Source organism: Ovis canadensis, chromosome 2, assembly GCF_042477335.2.
Source record: "Ovis canadensis isolate MfBH-ARS-UI-01 breed Bighorn chromosome 2, ARS-UI_OviCan_v2, whole genome shotgun sequence".
NCBI lineage: Eukaryota > Metazoa > Chordata > Mammalia > Artiodactyla > Bovidae > Ovis > Ovis canadensis.
The window spans coordinates 52,812,401-52,832,544 of record NC_091246.1 but is presented as its reverse complement, the minus strand read 5'-3'; the positions used below and the strand labels follow the sequence as shown (position 1 = coordinate 52,832,544).

General features: G+C 44.5%; 1 protein-coding gene across 2 annotated transcripts in view; it reads left to right on the top strand.

The window, feature by feature from the left end:
• Positions 1 to 16,979, top strand: part of CLTA (clathrin light chain A) — a 43,295-nt gene extending 26,316 nt beyond the window's left edge. Inside the window, exons 4-8 of one of the 2 annotated variants that reach the window (XM_069574079.1) lie at positions 4,354 to 4,391; positions 6,676 to 6,793; positions 11,193 to 11,304; positions 15,526 to 15,561; positions 16,525 to 16,979. In XM_069574079.1, coding sequence (XP_069430180.1) covers positions 4,354 to 4,391; positions 6,676 to 6,793; positions 11,193 to 11,304; positions 15,526 to 15,561; positions 16,525 to 16,696 — 476 coding nt within the window. In that variant the 3' untranslated portion in view covers positions 16,697 to 16,979. The remainder of the gene's footprint in view (positions 1 to 4,353; positions 4,392 to 6,675; positions 6,794 to 11,192; positions 11,305 to 15,525; positions 15,562 to 16,524) is intronic. The other variant, XM_069574080.1, reaches the window with a different exon arrangement.
• Positions 16,980 to 20,144: the final 3,165 nt, after the last annotated feature.

Sequence of the window (20,144 nt, the reverse complement as noted above, 5' to 3'; positions counted from 1 at the left end):
TTGCTGTGCCTTGAGCCTGGCCTCAGAGGCGTAACCGCATTGGCGCAGCTGGGCCAGACTTAAGGCAAATCTGAGCCTACACCGACCAGTTAGTAGGAAGGAGAGCAGGCACACAGTATGTACACAGAAATGTGCAAAAACTCCACATCCAGCTGCAGAGGTCCTGGGTAGAATGGCGGATCTTGGCGATGGCAGTTTGCAGAGGTAAAAGGGAAAGAGTATAATTGGACACATGGATCCCTTGGTCATCAAGCTTTCGCAAAGGGAAGGAAGGGATGATTGCTGACTTAGTTCCTAGGAAGGACTTTCTTAGTGAACTAAGCATTTAGAGACTTAAAGCCAGATCTCTTGACAGCGTAGTTGAGGTTGGTAACAGTGCATTGGTCAGGGGAAAAAAAAAAACCAACAACGTGCAGTGGTCAGCACTTCCCTTAGGGATTAGAGCACTAGTTGGACATGTTTTCTTTTTCTCTTTTTCCTCCTCTCTCTCGCTCTTTCTCTGTCTCTAGTGGTTAAGATCCTGTGCTGGCCTAGACTGGTTGAGGGTGGGTTTAGCTTTGTGGTCCCATACAACTTACATAACCACTGCTACTGCCCTGCCTCAGTGTTCTTTGTAAAAGGTGCAGATAAACACCACACAGGGTTGGATTATATTGGAGAGCATCTGTAAAGTGCTTACACACAGAACCTGGTATGTTATTACTATACACAGTTCCTGCTGTGTGTAGTAATTACTATACACGTTATTATGATGTGTCTACACATTATTCCTTGGGAGTGGGGTAAGAAGGGTGTTACAAAGCCGAGAGGCTTTGGGGTGCACTGAGGAAACAGATTTTAGGAGGGAACTCTGTATCTGATGTGTTACTGTGCAGAGCTATGCAGGCAGGAGGCAGTAGCAGAGACTGAGGAAAGAGGAACATATCTGAACTCCCCCAGGCTGGGGGAAAACTTCCATGAAGGAGGGGCTCAGCCTGAGCCTTGGATGATGTCTTCAGTTGTTAGTAGATGCGGAGAAAAACATAAGTTTAGAGGTGGGAGGTAACCAGCTGAGTGAAGTGGCTCCTGGATACTGAGGAAGAACCCGTGGTCAGGAAAAGGCAGAGTCTAGAGCTGAGGAAAAGCCCTCAATCCTGAGGGCTATGGATGGAGGAGAAGAGAAGCAATCAAGGAGCTGCTGAGAGAGTAAGGCAGTGAGGCACTCATGGTAAGAGAGGCATGTACATTTAAGGAGAGTGATTTTCTTGGTAGCAGTGGTGGAGGAAAGCTCAGGGAAATTGCAGGCATGATACTTAGTGATTCGCACATTTGCTGTGCCCCAGTGCCCTGTACTTTCAGATCCATGCAGCAACTCTGCGGGTGGAGTGGTGGTGTCATTCTGTTTCAGGGGAGAATTGATCATTGTGGAAATTAAGCAGTGTTCAGCTAATACAGGAGGACTCCATAGGAATTCAGACCCAGGTCTTCCTGACTTCCAGTGGTTGGGGAAAGTGAAAGTTGAAGTGGGTTTGGGATAGTCTTTCCTCTCTGGAAATGTATTCTGGTCCTTGTTTCTGTCTGAGGTCCCTAGAAAGTTTCCTTCTGGAGCATTAAGTTGCCTAGCTTAGCTGTCCTAATGCATCAAGGCCCTGGGGTGGCCTTTCTTCTGCATGTTTCTATAGCAACAGACAGGCCTTTCATTTGAGCCAGTTGAATGTCAGTAAGTACAGTAGAAAAGTAACTAATGAAAGCTCAAAGGACTTGCCAACGCTGGGTGAGTCTTCAGACCTAAAGGACAAGCAACATGTGACTTGGAGCTATGGGATGAGAATTGTGTCTGGAGGAGTGATCAAAGTCTCTCCCACTGCCAATGGCCCTAGGTTGGACTATATTAACTGGATAATTGTTAACTATAATATACTAACCAGAAAGTAGGCCTGGCTGGACTAGCCATTGAGGCTCAAAGATTTACAGTTACTTCGCTTTATAAATTTTATACAAAAATAAACTCCAAGTGGATGGAAGAGGCTTTTTTTAAAGTACCAGAAGAAAAGTAAATACCTTTTTGTTTTCCTAAGAGTAGGAAAGGCCTTTATCATAAGAACAGATAAAGAACTCATAAAGGAAAAAAAGCCTGATGTTGTCTCATACAAGTTAAGTAGTTCTAGGTATCAACTATTATAATCATACAAAAAGATAATGGGGGAAATATTTGTAATGTGAGAGAACAAATAATTAATACAGAAAGAATACTTAGAGATCAAAAGCAGAAAAATGGCCAAAACTCAGGCAGTTTAGTAAAGAAGAAATTCAGATGTCAGGTTGATTACCTCAGGATAGAAGTTTGGCACAACCAGGGCACCTTAAAGTTTTTTTTCCTGCTGTCACCTTAGCAAAAATTTTAAAACATGCTGAAACTCAAAAGTAAATTTAAGAGAGAAAACATTGTTACCAGTTACCTGCTCCTTCAAGAACACCTTACTTACCTCTCAAGGGGCCAGCTATACATGTATTTTAAGGTCATTTGTCAGTTGCTGATACATAAAGATTTGTTGTGAAGATTAAAACTTAATGTATTGAAAGTGTTTAATTAACATTGTGCCTGGCACATGGAAGCAATAAGTAGTGGGTGTTTTAATTCTTAAAAAGTTGAGAATTTAATGATATAGATAAATGGATTACTAGAAGCACCTGTTATAGGAGTCTAATTTTGCTCAAAGAAGTTTTATGTATATGCATTAGATAAACTAAAAAAAAATAGAAACTAGTAGACCAAGTAATGAAATTATGTGGCCTTTTCTTTCGTCTCCATTTTCCCTTTTTTTTTTTTTAAAGTGGGGAAATGAAAGTTTTCAGTACTCCCAAAGCCGAGCAGAGGGTAATTGGGAGAAGCAAGAGAATGAAGTTAATTTGGAAAATAGGCAGTTAAGTTGGATTTAATTATTATAGTTAGAAACCAAGACGACTGGAGGAGTGGTTTGCAATCTCTGCCTGGTCAAAGGAAAGAATGTGGCTGAGGGCACCTTGCCTCTGGCTGCTCGGAAAAGCTCGGATGTTCCTGAGGACCTTGTGATGGTGGTGCACACCAGCTCCTCCGCATTCCTTTTACCCCTTGGGTTCTTGTGTCTGTTAGGTTCATCTCTTCTCTCTTACATAGTAACACAGTCATGGTAGTTTGAAAACAGTTGGGCAGAATACTAGAAGTCCTGCATAGCAGGCAGTAAAGATAAGTCAGCCAACAGATAAAGAATACGTAGAGTATGTAGGTGGACACTGCGTTTTTATGATGCCTATATTTGAAGCTTTCAGGGGAAGGCTACGGGCTGCTGTGCGGCCCTGTACAGACTCTCCGTGATAGCTGTTGGGTCAGGGCATGGATTAGAAACACATGCTTGTTGGACCAATCAGGTAACTTGAATTAGTGACACACAGAATGGGTTAAAAACATAAAATGGGGCCAGTGGGGACTGGCAGGTTGTCCAGAGCATGCTGCACATAAAGGCTGCCTTCATTTAAGGAATGTAGGCCCAGTATCACCAGATCTTGTTTGTGCACCCTCCCCCACTCCACACATCCACGCACGTGCACACGCACACACACACACACACACACGAAATCCTGATTTTGTGGAATTTCCTGATTAAGTACTTTGTATTTTAAAGAAAATATGTTCAGCCTGTGGACCTCCATTTTATACTGTATGGATTGAAAATCTCGAGGTCTTAGACATTTTTCATATTTCTGAGATGGACTTTCTCATTTAGCTCATGAATAATTAGTTGTGCTAATAAGATCAGATACTTTGAGTTTTTGTAACTTGCATCCTTGAAAACACTGATTTTATTTTGATATGCCCAAATCTTACTGTTCTGGACTAATTCCAAGAGAACTAGAGGAATTAGCAAGAAGTCTCAACTATAGACCCTCAGGTGCCAAACCTACTCCAGCCAAAGGATGGAGAGTCCTGACCCCCAAGAAAGCACCTTGGTTGAAACACAAAGCTGCATATCTGTTTGCTGTAAAGGATTCTAGGCCACCCTTTCATACCTTTGCTTTCTCTAGAACCTTCATAGAGAAACTTGCTCTGTGAGGCTCTCCTGCCAGGCTTCTAAGTATTATCTCCGTAAGCCAGAAGATATTCATGAAAAGCTTTTAGACAGATTTGTCCACATTTTGGTGAAGTCATTTGTGTATAAGCACATCTTGGTTTCACTGAATAGAAAGTTGTCCATTGTTCTCCCTGGTATCTCACACGGGGATAGTGTTTAGTAACTTAGAGTACTAACAACACATAATACTATGTCCTACCTTATAACCCTTTGACCTAGCCTTTGCCCAGCACTTACTGACAAATTGAAATCTTATGTCTTGCAGATGCTGTTGATGGAGTGACGAATGGAGAATACTACCAGGTACAGACTCTGTACAACAGCTCTGATGATGTTGAGTGATAGTGTTGAGAGTCTTCTTCTCTGTGATTTGAATTGACTGACCTAGAAAGGATGCCACTCCTTTGACTTTGCTGGGTGTATCAGTAACTGGTATGTTACCTGCCAAAGTGGAAGGATTTGAAGAGAGACATTGATAGAGCGTTCTTTTAAAACGTGATTGGCCTGGCCCTAGTGGTACCAACTTTATTCTCAAGAAATGACCCTTCATCATGATGGTGGCAGTGGCTGACAGTGTGCCATGCGGTGTCAAACACTGGACTGAATTTTAATTCTCACAGCAACCTGAGGGGGCTATGCTATTGTTATTCCCATTTACACATAAGGCATGCAGAGGTGAAACCAGGAGTTTGAAAGTAACAAAGGTAGTCTGTGGTAGGACCAACATTTGAACCATTTAGCTTTTATAGTGACGGTGGGGGTGGCTGGTGTTTGTGATAACTACCATTATTTTCCCTCTGTGTTGTTGAGCTTTTGGTTACCAGCCCAACTTGTTTAGTTATTAAGTTATGTCCAACTCTTGTGAAACCATGGACTGTACCATGCCAGGCTCCTCTGTCTGTGGGATTCTCCGGGCAAGAATACTGAAGTGGGTTGCCATTTCCTTCTCCAGGGGATCTTACCGACCCAGGGACTTAACCTGTGTCTCCTACATTGGCAGGCAGGTTCTTTACCACTGAGCCACCAGGGAAGCCCACCAGCCCAACTTGACATGGGCTTAAATACAGAGAATTTACTATTTCTTAGAATTGAAAGAACTCCGATAGGCCAGGGGTCCTCGAACCAGGATTCTGACTCACTTCCTCTAGGGTTCTGGTTCCGCTAGCTGACTGTGCAGTTTTATACTCTTTCATGGTGGCAGAATGACTACAAGCACTTCGGGTCTCAGCATGGGCGTGTCATACCATCTAGAACAGCAGGGGGTTTCTCCCAACCACTCTACAAAAGTCCTCTGGTTCCCTTTTGACTAGATGTTTCCCTTTTCACTGTAGTTCAGGGAAATAGCTTGGTGCTTTGCCTCTGCCTGGGTTTCTGCGCAGCCTTAACCAGTTAACTGTCAAGAAGGATGAGATTAGTCTTAATTGGTTTATCCCAAGAGTGGACTAACTTTCTGTAAAGGACCGATATTAATAGTAAACATTTTAAGCTTTGTAGAGCGTAAGTTCTGTGTCAGATTATTATGTTGCTATACCAAAAAAATCCATGGACAGTATATAAATATATGGTCATGGCTCTATTTCAATAAAATTTAATTATAGAAACAGGTGGCTGAGCTGGCTATAGTTTCCAAACCCTGGTTTAGAGCTTGGCCTTTAGAGGGAGATGGAATGGGGTTCAGTCCTGACTCTGTCTCTGACTAGCTATGAATTTGGACATGTCATTTACCTGGGTCTCAGTTTAATCCTCCAGCTGTGCAATGGGAATAAAAATTTGCCTTGCAAGGTGTTTGGGAGATAAAGGGTTCATGTGGCTGAAACATGGACGGTTCTAATAATAAGTGAATACTACTGTAAATCGTTTGCTTTCCATCTTTGTTTATAGTCTGCTGAGGTTAAGCTGGTAGTGTTCCTAGTTCAGTAGGTGCAGTAATTCTCTAAAGATTAGATTCCATTTGAATCTTTATCAACTTGTTTACTAGCTCCCCAATCTTAGCCACTATAAAGAAGAGTCAGCCCCCTACCCACCCGCTCCTTCCTACCCACTGCCACATGCACTGATTCACATTTGCCTGCCTTTTTTTCTTTTTCTTGGTATGACTGTACTAACTATGCATTTTCTTTTGGACTCTCTTTTCCCTAGAATTCACTGTATTTTGCCTAGGTGATATACAGTGAACTTTTCCCTGTATTGTATAATAAGCATTTGGAAGTGTCAGGTTCTAGGTCTTACTGTATCATGTATTTACCTTTGTTACTTTGAAGATATTACAGTCTCTTTGTCAAGTAAGGAAAACAAAGTTGATGATACTGTTTTCCTAGTAAGTCCATTACCCACTTCCCCAACTTTGCTTTCTCCCACTCATGTCTCATTTAGTAGCCGGATAACAGCTACTCTGCCTACCTTGTGGGTTGTAAGGCTTGAGTGCATCACGTTGAAAGCTTCCTACCAGCATGTAAGGATGTTGTTGCTCCTTCACATTTAGAGCAGCCATCAGTGTGGCACGTAACCAGGGGTTCTAACTTGGGTGAAGGGCATGTCGGGGAGGAGGTTTTGGAACTGATAGAGCACAACTGTGTTTTCTGTTAAGGAGAGTAATGGGCCGACAGACAGTTACGCAGCTATTTCACAAGTGGATCGATTGCAGTCAGAGCCTGAAAGTATCCGTAAATGGAGAGAAGAGCAGACGGAACGCTTGGAAGCCCTTGGTAAGGAATCCCTTTCTGTCTTCGGGTGTCTGTTTTCAGTGGAATAGTTGACCTTGACTCTACTGTTACCCATTTTTAACATGAATTAGCCATAATGTCCTTGTCCAGTTTTGGAGAGGGTATGTTTCACAATGAGAAGATCACAACACCACCTACATGGAGATGCTTCATCACAAGCCCAGAGTCACAAGTGCGCCCTCCCTTCTCGGAAAGGGCAGAGTGGTGCTGTGGATAGAGTCTTGAAGTGAAAGACTGGGTTCCAGGCCAAACCGTAACTCTTTACTAGCTGCGGGCACTTGGTTGCTCAAACCTTAGAGCCTGTTTCTTCATCTGTGAAGTAAGATCAGTGTTACCAACCCCAAGGGTAGTCTGAGATGGTATATATGAAAGTGCTTCATAAACCTGAAGATGTTATATCCATGCGAGGGACTGCACAGTCCATTGACAATTTGAAGGCTGAATTTAAGGTAATGCTTAAGAGGAGAGTGAGAGGAATGTTAGGAAGTATGTACAGTTGTGTCTTCTCACGCTAACATCCCTGTGAGTTCTTAAGTTTTTATGGGTGAGGAAAAGGAGGATCATAGGAAGAGTAAGTTTTTGAATCACACAGCTAAAAGTGGTAGAGTCAGAATTTCAGCTTAAGTCTGCCCTGCTTCAGAATCCATACCCATCTCTCAGCAGCATTGCACTTAGCTTACAGCATTTTGAGGGCAGGCCAAGCCCAAGGTCAGTGCCAGTCAGCCTGGCCTTTGGTGAAGAGCCTTCTCCATGGAGTGTCAGCTGTTGGTCAAGATTAGGAGAGACTTGGTATCTGTCCATGGGTATTGAAAAGGTGTGGTGGGGCAGGGGATGTTAACCGTGAGGTACTCTTCTCAACTTTTTATTAAAATTTCAAACATAGAAAGAGTGAGAATAAAACGTGCCCCTTCCTTCAGGTTCAGTAGTGAACATTTTGCCATATTTGGCTCTTTATATAAATGAGGTGTGTGTATACGTTCTTATTTTTTGGTATTTAAATATTTATTCGTCTATGGCAGGTTTTAGTTGTGGCACGCAGGCTAAGTTACCCCGCAGCATGTGGATCCTTCCTTCCCCAACCAAGGATGGAACTCATGTCTCTGCATCGAAAGGTGGATTCTTAACCACTGGACCACCAGGGAAATCCTGTATATGTTTTATACACTAATGTGAAAGTGAAGTGAAAGTCGCTCAGTTGTGTCTGACTCTTTGCGACCCAGTGGACTACACAGTCCATGGAATTCTCCAGGCCAGAATACTGGAGTGGGTAGCCTTTCCCTTCTCCAGGGGATCTTCCCAACCCAGGGATCGAACCTAGGTCTCCTGCATTGCAGGCGGATTCTTTACCAGCTGAGCCACCAGGGAAGCCCACTCACATGCCTACACATTTATGTGTATTGTGAATATACACAGAATTTTTTTTTTCTGATCCATTCAGATACAAACACCAGATACTTTATGCATAAATATTTTATTGTACATCTAGAAATAGCAATATGTGTCTGTAACCACAGTGACAGCATTATTATTCCTTCTTGAGAATGACTGAACTAGTGAAGACATGACTTAGATGGTGTAACTGACACCTAGAAATAGGAAAGGACTTGACCCAGATAATACAGCCAATTAGTGTCTCTCCAGTGTAATTTATGTGGCTTTCCAAACAGCGGGCACACTTAATCTCTCAGCATTATTCAATAGTAGTTTCTTTGATGATGTAAATGTTCCGTATCAGTGCTGTTCTGAATGTAACCACTAGCTGCTTGTGGCTAGTATGACTGAGAAACTGAATTTTAAATTTTATTTAATTTTAATAAATTTAAATAGCCATATGAAGCTAGTAGTCCCTGTACTGGATAGTGTAGTTTTTAAAAGGTGAAGATTGGTCTTCCTGGTGCTAGCAGCCTTGCTCCTTGCTATTCTTTAAATATCTCTTCTGAGTAGACTTTGAGGCAAGACTTGACGTAGCAACTATTATTGCTACTGGAATCTTCTTCATGTTGCAGAACTCAGATATATCTTTTCTCTTTCCCCAAAGTTTAGCAAAGTTGACTTCTACATGGAGAAGAGTATACTTTGGTGTGTGGAAAAATTTCATTTTCATTTTCAGTTAACAATTTGGGCTCTTTGGGAATATTCCACAAAGTGTTGTTTTCTTAAGATGCCTTCCTGAGGGAAGTCAAATATTTGGCCTCATGTTCCAATGGAATTGAATTAAGTTGGTCCATGAATTAGGTGTTTCTGCAGTTTCACCTTTTTCCCTTGCAAGAACTATGAGAAAGTGCAAGATGCTAAAAATAGATAAGCAGTAGCCATGGTTTTCAGCTTGGCTGTGGGAGGTGTTTTCCAATACTTTGCTGTGAACAGTAATGAGCATGACCAGAGAAGACGGCTGTCTGTGAGCCCTGCTCTGCCTTCTCCCTCCCAGGTAGAAGGAGCTTGTATTTCAGCTGGGATCTTTGCTGCATCAAGCTAAGCATTTAAGAATTCTAAATTCTCATTGCCAGTGCCACTTCTTAAATCTATAAAAGCAAGAAGGTGGTTTACAGGCACTATATTATGCATTAACTATAATCTGTGCAAATAGACACAGTTTTTGACTACTTTTTCAGGGATACATTTCCATATTTTGATTCTAATATATAACCTTTTTAAAAAAAAATCATTAGATGACACAAAAGGAAAATACTCCCCAATCCAAAACTAATTTTTTGGAAGTAATTTAACAACTCCTGAAAAGGAGGCCTTATATTTAAAATTTTTTTCATTTTCATGTCAAACAGGGTGCCATTGGCCCACAGCATCTCTCCCTGCATCACAGCGCCCTCCGCTGCACCTATACTTAACGCCACGGACAGACACACATCAGAAGTTCACTGGTATACTTACCAGTGGAGAATTTTGAGTGAGATAATTCTCTTGAGCATTAGGTTGGTCACCTTCTGATAAGTTAGAAAACTGGGTAAAAGTTCCTTATAATAGGAAACTTTGGGGGATTTGTTAGCTGCTACCAGACTATTTCTAGTAGTTACAGTGTTCTGCCAGTTGTTACTGCAAGACCTTTCTTGCAAAGGCCCTAAAATTGCCCCTGAAAGCATCATTTCTTCCTTCAAGAAGTTGTTTGCTTTCTACTCTCCTCAAGGACACCCATTACGTCTTGGGCTCTGACTCTGCATTGTCCAGACTCCAGTCTGGATCACTGGTGCCCATCTGCTGGCGGTCACAGTTGTGACTACTGTTGGGTCTGCCTCCCTTTCCGTTCCTCACTCTAGAGACAGCACAATGAAGTAAGAACGTGTGAGCTTTAGAGTCAAATCTTGGTATGAATCTTGGTTTGGCCACTTACAACTGTTGGGAAAGTTACTCGGACTTGCTGAGCTGGAGTTTTTCTCACTGCTGACTGTGGAACTAGTTTGCTTTCTTGGGATTGTTGTAAAATTAAATGAGATGTGTGTGAAGGAACCTGCCAGTGAGGACATCCTTGAGAATGTGCTTCAAGTGACGGTGCAGGATGACCTCAGGGCTCAGCTGTGGCAGTAGTATGACCTGTATTTCTTTCTCTGTACCGTTTACTGACATGTGTCTTTAGCTCAGTATCTTAGGGAAACTCATATTTAGTTCTGAGGAACTTCATGGTTGAGGATCCAGGGTGGCAGGCCTAGGTGTGCTTTTGCGCTCTCTCATCTAGAACCTTTTGGAAAGCGATTAATACCCCTACAGTTCTCCCCACTGGGATTTTTCTCTTTCTTCTGTCCTAGCTCTGCCACAAACTCACTCTGCTGTCTGAGCAGGAGTAGATATTTTGTGGTCCCCTCGATTCCATCTATATTCTGCTCTTGCCTGGTTCTGGAATCATCTCTACTTCGAATAGTTTTTTTGATATCTCCCTGCTCCATAAATGTGCATCTGGTGAAGAGAGTGCTGCCTTCTGTTCACAAAACCATTAGTTATCCAACTTGGGGTGTGGAATATAGTTTGTGAGAAGATTTTATTAGAAGATGATCTAATATGAATAGTCCACCCTGACCTGGCAGCATTATTAAAGAATCATCTGTAGTTGCTTCTTACCCAGTTGGTGTCTCAAAAGCCTTTTTAGAAATTGTCAGTATTTCCACTTCTCTCGACTTCAAACCCCCAAACTAGTGATCCACTAGGGTGTAGGTGGACTGGGATAAATTGTGCTGAAATACCTTGCGTAGAATTGCTGATACAGGCAGCTGGACATACAAATGAGGAAAACAGAATTTTATCTTCATTGCCTACTGTTCGCCTTCTAACATGCACCTGCGCACAGCGAGGTTAATAAGCCCCGAAGAAGTGAAGTGAACTTCAGTTTGCATTTTGCCTCGTTTGTATTGTCTTTCTCTTCCTTTCCTTAAAGATGCCAATTCTCGGAAGCAGGAAGCGGAGTGGAAAGAAAAAGCAATAAAGGAGCTGGACGAGTGGTACGCGAGGCAGGATGAGCAGCTACAGAAGACAAAAGCCAACAACAGGTCAGTCTACGCTGCTTCCCGTACAGACAGGTCCATCTCCACCAGCCAGTGCAGGTTTTCAGCTGCCGCCTCTTTTAGTGTGAAATGTCTGCAGGTTTTAAAAAATATATGTGAAACATGAAGGTTGCAAGTCTCTCTGGTCTTCACAAGAGTAACTCAGCCTGTTTTTCCCCACCCTAGTTGGGGTGAGTCTGGCTCTGCAGCTGAGAGTGGTTAGTCTGCACCGCCTGTAATGGTGTGATTCTGCAGAAGGCAGTATCATCTCATGGATCAAGCCTGTGTCTAACAACCTAACCCTGAAATGAAAGGCCGCTGTCATCACTATTCCAGGATCTCAGTACTTCAGAGACGATTATAGACTCCGTCATGTCACGGCCCCTGAATACAGCTTAGATCTCTGCGGGCTGCTCCTCAAGGGTCCAGTAGTGGGGATGTGTGCTCCGTTGTCAGGTGGCCAGGATGTTCCCACACAATGACTTCAGGATTAAGGGTTCTCTGGGTGCTTGTCATCTATGTCTAAGAAAATCTTGAGGTGACTTTTTAAAATGCTCTTTTCTGAATTTCCACACTCATTGAAGGTTGAGTAGTTGCAGGGAGTAAACACGGTCGCTCTCCTATGACCACCGGCCAGAAACTATGGTCTTTAAATGCTCTGAGCTCTCGGAGTCCACTTGGAAGCAGCTCAGAGAGAGAGGCAGGGGCAGCGCTGTCTGCCTGGGTGCAGGCAGTGGGCTTGCTTCCCCTGCCAGACCCGGAGCTGGCTGTCACTGCAGTCACTCCACTCACTGCAGTGCAGAGAAAGATCAGATTCGGCCTGGGGCTGTTTGTGCTTTCCGTGGGAAGGAACCTTCGTGCCCTTGTCTCTGGTAGCTCTTCGGTGGACATCTTCCGGACAAGAGGGAGCTGGCCTCTTTGCCGTTGTGGGGCAGCCATGGCAGCACAGGTGGCCTGCGTGCACAGCAGCCTTCGCCGCCTGCCTCCCGTCGGCCTTCCTCGGCTCTGTCACTCCCTCGGGCGCCGGGCTCGAGCCTCTGCCCTGGCCGCCTTCCTCTGGGGCGTGGTCTCTGCAGGCGTGCTGTCCGGTTCCCCTTGCAGTTCTGTTGCAAATACAGTGGGGCTGCTTTCTGGTTGGAGTTGAGTTGCTAAGAGTAGCATTAGCCACCAGGGCTCCTGCTGAGAGATTGTGGTTAGTTTGAAGCTGATGGGCCCAGGTTCCTTTACAATGTACTCATTCAAGATTACTCCCCCCAGGTGCAAGTTCAGATTTCTGAAGAAAGAAGGGTGGGTGCTTTGCACAGACACCGTGAGACGCCCCTTTTACCCTAGTGAGTTGCCTCAGGCTGGGTCTGCTCTAAGTACTTGGTAAAACCCAGCTGGCCCTCCATGTTCAGGGTCCTTTTCCGCCTTGCCTAAGGATTGCTGCTTTCAGGCCCTCTGTCTGGTGGGTAAAGAACAAAGCAGGTGGAAGGGCGCCCGAGTTGGGGTGTGTGGTTTTCCCTTCGTTCTGGTGCTGTGCTGTCCTGTTACCAGCAGCTCCTTCGTCTCAAGCTAGCTGCAAAGGAGTAAAAGCCTGGCACAAACTTTTGTTGTCTTAGTCACGCCTTGAACAGGAGTCATTAAAGCTTTATTCTCTCCCAGTAGAGGCAGACACAAGTTGAAATTGATTAGGTTTCGGCCTTTCTGTAAACTGAAAGGGTTGGGTTTACAAGCTGGCCTGCCTTCCCTTTCCCTCCCACTCCATGTGCCCACAAACTACTCTTGTTTTTCTCCTGACTCACTTGGGAGTTACAATCAGGCTTTCTTTAAATTTCCACAAAACACCTCCTATGTATAAACCAAAATGGGAGTAAAGCAAGGGTCTGAGTTTAAAAATAAATTACTAGAATTTCTCTTCAAATAAATATGTGAGCTTAGGTTAATGACCAGTCATGACTGTCCTTAAAAACCTCCCTCCCACTCCTATGCCCCAAACTCACCAGGCAAAGGACAGGGTAAGACTCCTTGAGGGAGGTTCCCTGTCCACCCATGCTGGGCGAGGGGGCTGGGCTGCCCAGGGACTGAGCCTCTCCCCTGCTTTGTAAACTCCTCCACCCAGCTCACCCCTTGCCTCCTTGTCCCAGAGTTCCCATTTTGACCCATTCCAATGTGAAAGTTAAGGATGAGGTGCTGGTTTCTGGGCTGTCCATCATCAAAGCAGTCAAGTCTGGCAGGAACTGAGTGGACAGACAGTTGTGTTCAGGGACCCGCAATCCACTGGTGCCGGAGCCAGGACCCCTGTCTGCAGGCCTCTCGCTGCTTGCCTCCAGCAGCTTTCTTCTTTAAGGTGCCGTTTTGAGATGACTGCATGGTCCCAGGATATAGAAGATTGGTCCCAGCCAGTCAGTGTGGGGAAGCAGTAGTTGGATAATCCAAGGTTAAGCTGGCTTTGGGCCCTAGCATGCCTGGTGTCTGGCAGCATTGGTGCCCAGGGCTGTTTACTGAGGCTGGCAGGAAGGGGCGTGGCTTCCCGAGTGTGGACCAGCTGGGGAGCAGCAGTAACTACAAGGAAGAAATCAGGCAGCCTTGGTTGTGAGCTCTGCTGCCCCTGTTGCCACTTACTGCTGAACAGGTTTGCTTCATCGTGAGGCCTCCCTTCCTATCACGTCATCTGTAAAGTAACATTCAGTGTCCCTAGGTTGTTTGGGGTTGAGGATAGAACGGACACAACGTCTTGTCAAAGGGCTCAGCCCATCAGTGGATACTTAGGAGATGCTCGTCGTTGCTAGGGTAAGGCCTGGGGCTGAAGCTGACAGCACTGTCTGCAGAAGCCTGTGGGGAAGGCCAGAGGGAGCCTTCCCTGCAGTGTCAGTGCTGGCGCCTTCGCTGGGTTAGGATGGAGCCTTGGGAGCAGCTCCCCAGAGCACTGTGCCTCTACTATGGATTTGAGATGTTCCTGCTTCTCAATGTTCTTTTCTTTTTTCCTGCCTGCTTGCCTGCCTTTTGGACCTCTTGCTGTCTAGGGTGGCAGATGAAGCTTTCTACAAACAACCCTTCGCTGACGTGATTGGTTATGTGTATGTTGCAAAACTAATTCCTTTTCTTGTTTTAATTCCTACTTTTTGTTTAGAGTTAATGCTCCTTTTATGTCACAAGTTGCTTTGCTTTTTAAATTATTTCAGATTGGCACTGTGGGGGCTGCTTAGAGTTGATAAGCTGGGGGTATGTTCCATTATCACAGAATCACATCTCTCTGCAACTCTGGTTGCCATTTTTCATTTTGGGTTTTTGGAGGGAAGGAAGCCAACACTTTAAAAATGTGGGTCATTTGTGATCTCATCTGGGAAGGTTTTGGAATTGGGGATTGGGGACTCTGACCTCTTGTTGCTGCCACCCTGCCCCAGGTGGGAAGGGGAAGGAGAGGGGGAGGGGAAAGTCCTGGGTTAGGAGCCAGTGTGGGCATTTTCCATACTTGATTCCTTTGAAGAACATGGGGTTGGTTGCTTCTTCCTCCGGGCAGAAGAGTCAGAGCAGAGGGGGCTGTCTCCTCTGGGGGTCCGCAGTTGTTTCTCTGTGGCCTCATATCAGAAATAGTTGTTTAGTTGCCAGCTTCTGATGTCCTGTCCCCCACACTGACATAGAGAGACCCCCAACTTTGAGGTCAAGATAGCCAGATAGCCAAAGCTGTCTGATACAGGCCATGGTGGCCTTTACCCCTGAAGAAAACTGCATCTTCTCTGAGAGAGTTTGTTTTAAGAATTCCTGTTATCACAGCAGTATTGCTCAACTGTGTGTTTCCTCCTTTTAGGACTAGCCTACTAGCCATTTGACATAAGGGAGGTGAGGGTGGAATGGAGGAAGAGAACTTGTGGGAAGGGTAGACCACAGGCTGAGGTCTGGTAGAGCCTCTTAGGGCCTTGACCTTGAGCTCGTCAACCATCTAGGAGGTAGAGCTGAGTTTCTTCGGCCCCTGGGTGCGTTTGCAATGAGACTTGTGAAATGCTGGACTTACAGGTGGTGTTGGGTTTGCTTTTTGCACATTCTCTCTGGAGTAGAGATGGAGACTAGAAAGGTTGAGTCTGGGTTTGCTGGGCAGCAGGGTGGCCAAGCAAAGCCAGCTGCACGTCCCTCAGAGTACAGAGTGGCAAGGGCATGTCTAGCTTACTGACCATCTGCATTGAGCTCATTCTCATTTTCTGTATCTGACCTAAAGTTTTTCTCGTTTTTCTTCTCTTCACCTTTAAGCACAAACATAAACCATCCTTGCTACAGCCTAGAACAGTTAAGTAAACCTTCCCCACTGCCCCTGTGTGTGCCATGAAGTCGAGTGTTGTAGTGGCTCTGGGCTTCAGCAGTGTTTGCCACGGCCATCCCTGTGAGAGTGCCACCCCTCTGTTGCCACAGACCAGTCATCTCCATTGCTTTTGCTTTGCCCGTGATGCCTGTTGGAGTAGATGAAATAGTATGTCTTCCCTCCTCTTATCACTGTCCTTTTAGGCTGTATTTCCTACCAGTTAGTGCCCAGCTGGGGATGGGCTGACCTTGGTGTGAACGAATGTTGGAAGAGCATCCTACCAAAAAGCAACTCACACTGATCGGCTCTCAGCCGCTGGGTGCCCACCCTTGCCAGAGTGTCCCGAGAGGCCCACGGCACCTGGCTGGAGGGAAAATGGCAAACCTTTTGGCTGAACTGGAGAATGTCCTAACAAACCCTTCTAGAATGGCTTTAGTCTCTAGTGCCTGCTAGCATGGGTGCTTTCCCTTGAATTCCTTTTTGATCTGCCCTGTTTGTCTCCAGCCTTTGGAATAAATCCAGAGGCTATTGTGCAGAGTGACCTGTGGGCTTCTTTTGAAGTCTCTAAATTTACTTGAAATTCAGTACAGGCCAGCATAAACCACTGTTCAAGTTCTTGGCCAGCCTGCTGTTTTGCCCTTGCTGATGAAGGCAGTGAGTAGCTGGCTAAGGACTTGCTTTAATTCTCTGTATCATCAGAAAGGGAGAGAGCCCTGAACCAAACACCTGTATTCCAACATTTTACATAGCAGTCCGGGCACCCTGTGCCTAGGAAAGCTGGTCATGTGTCTGCTCCTGAGTTTGACCTGGGCCAGGGCTGTTAGTCTTTGGAAAATCAGAATGCTTTTAGGTCAGGCATACAGAGGCAGTTGTTTCCATGACAAGGTAGCCACTAGGTAGCTCACATGGGGAGTCTGCGTTAAATCAGCATCTTTTGTTGTTGCTTTCAGGGCAGCAGAAGAAGCCTTTGTAAATGACATTGAGGAGTCGTCCCCAGGCACTGAGTGGGAACGGGTGGCCCGGCTGTGTGACTTTAACCCCAAGTCCAGCAAGCAGGCCAAAGATGTCTCCCGCATGCGTTCTGTCCTCATCTCCCTCAAGCAGGCCCCCCTGGTGCACTGAAGAGCCACCCTGTGGAAACACTACATCTGCAATATCTTAATCCTACTCAGTGAAGCTCTTCACGGTAATTGGATTAATTATGTTGAGTTCTTTTGGACCAAACCTTTTGTCTTTAGAGTTGATCATTGTTTGTGATTGCATGTTTCCTTCAACTGTGTTCTCCCTGGCATTCAAAGAGGAGGGGAGGTGGCGGCAGAGGAAGGGAGGGAGGCCTCCCAACGGCAGCCTCAACCTATGCTTTTGTGCATTATTCTGAGAATAAATTTCTGTTCCAAGAAATAAACATGAAGCTTCATTATTGATCTCAAGGTGTGCTGCAGTTGGGAGTGAGGTCAGTGAGGAATTTCCTTTTATCCTTTCTAGGGCTAAGGAGGCACAGCCATTGGGTGCCCACCCTGCCTTGAACTAAAACAGCTCTGCGTCTCCACTGTCTGTAGTGGGAGTCTGTGGACCTTTCCATTTGAAAGGGGACTAAGGTTGCCTGAAAGTTCACCTCTCACTGCCCACTGAAGATAGAGCTACGAATCCCCTCACCACCCTGGGCGGTTTCTCCCAGGTGGCTCGTTTGTCACTGTCCTGACTGTAGGAGCCTGGGTAGTGTATTTCAGCAGGGTTCTCCCTGGGCAGTAGAAACTAGTGAGACACTTCCTCCTCTGGATTCAGCCAGTAAACCTGAGTCGGGATGGCATGAGCATGCCTAGCCCTGTTTCTCTGAATCCCTGTAGTACACACTGAGATCTGTGAATTCCTAGCACTTTGCTCATATTCCTGTTGTCAGATCCTTCATTTAGACCTTGCTGGCCAGTACAGTAGCTACAGTGGCTATTTAAATCAGTCAGAATTAAAAACACAATTCTAGCCCTAGCTCCTTTTCATATGCACTGTGGCCACATGTAGTTAGGATGCACTTGGATTGCACAGGGCAGACTGTGGAACATTTACATCATCACAGAACATTCTGGACCACACTGATCCATATAACAGGTGCCTGTAGGAGGCTGTGCTCCATTTCAGGCATCAGCACGTTCACTACTTGCTCTCAGAACCTGTCACATTACAGGTGATGGATCGAGTGACTAATAAAACCATATTTCAGAAATCTACTAGAGTTACCTGATACTAGTTCCAGGATGCAGGCTGATGTAAACAACTGTAGTGCCACACTCAGGAGGTGGGTGGGCAGGGTTAGGTCTTGCCATTGCCAAGAAGGAAAGTCCATCGTCTCTTGTGTGGTAATTATGTCTGGTAGGGACAGGAGTGTTTACTTTTTTGCCTCTCTTCCCCTCGCCAAGCTACTTAGTTGGGCATTCCTTGATCTGGGCTGCATTGCTGGTCTTATTGCTCTTCCGCCCCTTTAGCCACCTGAGATTGCAATCAAGCAATTGCTTGCTGCTGTTCACCAACCATTTGTTGCTTTTAGGCCTTGCTAATGTCATTGAAAAGATCACATTGAAAAGTTGGGTTTAAGAACTAGCTCAAAGGCCACTTACGTGATGCCTTTCCTTTCCCCTGAGTTCCCATGACCCTCTACATGGGACAGCTTACCTTTTGATAATGTCTTGATGGTGTCATCTGGCCTGGTTTTGCGTCTCACATAGGATGGGTGTCTTGAAGGTAGATGTGGCAGTTATGTCAGTAAAGTCTGACTTTCTCCAAATTAAGGTGACTGCATCATATGACAGAAGTAATGCTATATGTTTCCAAGGCTAGGTTGTAAAGGGCGACATAGTTTACGGCTGGTTTATTGAAACAAACAAGCTGGTAGTCCTTGAGCCACCATGTAAAAATCTCTACCACCTTGAGGCCACCATGCTATGAGGAAGCCCAAACCAGCCTACGTGGAGAGACCCTGAAACTACAAGCAAAGAGAGATGCATGGCCAGCCCTGTTCCAGCCCCAGCCACTGCCTAACTGCAAGCACATGAGATGCCCCGAGTCAGAACTGCCAGGTAGAGCCTTTCCAAAATTCCTGACCCACAGAAACCATGAGAGAAAATGATTACTGTTTAAGCCTCTTAAGTTTTGAGGTGGTTTGTTACACAGCAGTGGTAACTTTGAATTGTCTCTAATGCCTACAGTACCCACGTGGGGCTTCATAAAAAGGAAGGAGTTGGTCCAAGAACTCAGTGGTGCTCAGCATTTAGTTCCTGCACTTAAGCAAGAAAAAAAAATACCCACATCGGAAAGGAAGAAATAAAACTGTCACTATTTGCAGATGACATGACTAAACTCTTAAAAACTGTTACCAATAACGACTAATAAATGAATTAAGTTGTAAGGTATAAAAACAATTACAGAAATTTGTTGCATTTCTGTATACTAATAACAAATTGTCAGGAAGAGAAATTAAAACAGTCCCACTTACAACTGCATCAAAAAATAAAATACCTAGAAATAAATATAACCAACACTAAAAACTATTAGACACCAATGAAAGAAATTTAAACAGACTTCATGCTCATGGACTGGAAGAATTAATACTGTTAAGATGTCCGTACTATCCAAAGCAATCTAAAGTTTAATGTAGCCTATCAAAATTCCAATGGCATTTTGTTCACAAAAATAAAACAGTCCTGAAATTTGTATGGAAATACCAATGACCTGAATAGCCAAAGCAATCTTGAGAAAGAACAAAGCTGATAGCATTACTCTCCCTGATTTCAAATCATATTACAAAGCTGTAGTAATCAAAATAATAATTGGCATAAAAAGACACATGGATCAACGAAACAGAGAGTCCAGAAATAAACTCACACGTATATGGTCAGTTAGTAGGACTGCATCAAACAAAAAAGCTTCTGCAGAGCAAAATGAAAACTATCAACAAGACAACTTACTGAAAGGGTGAAAATATTTACAAATCATACATACAATAAGGGGTTCATATCCAAAATATATGAAGAACTCATACACTCAATAGCATAGAAACAATTTACAAATGAGCAGAGGATTTGAACAGACATTTTTCCAAAGAAGAGATACAGCTGGCCAATGGGTAAAGGAAAAAGGTGCTCAGTATCATTAATCATGAAAATGAAAACCACAATGAGATACCACCTCACATTTCTTAGGATGGCTGTTGTCAAAAAGACAAGAAATTACAAGTGTTGGAGAGGAGGAGGAGAAAGGGAACCCTTGCGCACTGTTGGTGAGAATGTAAACCGGTGCAGCCACTATGGAAAACAGTATGGAGGGTCCTCAAAACACTTAAAATGGAACTCCCATATGATCCAGCAATTCCAATTCTGGGTATTTATCTAAAGAAAACAGAAGCACTTAACTCCAAGAAGTATATGCAGCCTTACTTACACAGTCAAGATAACGGAAACAACCTTAAGTGTCCATCGACAGATGAGTGGATAAAATCTGGTGTAAATATAGATGACAGAATAGTATTCAGCCATTAAAAAAAAAATGAAATCCTCCCATTTGTGAAACATGGATAGAC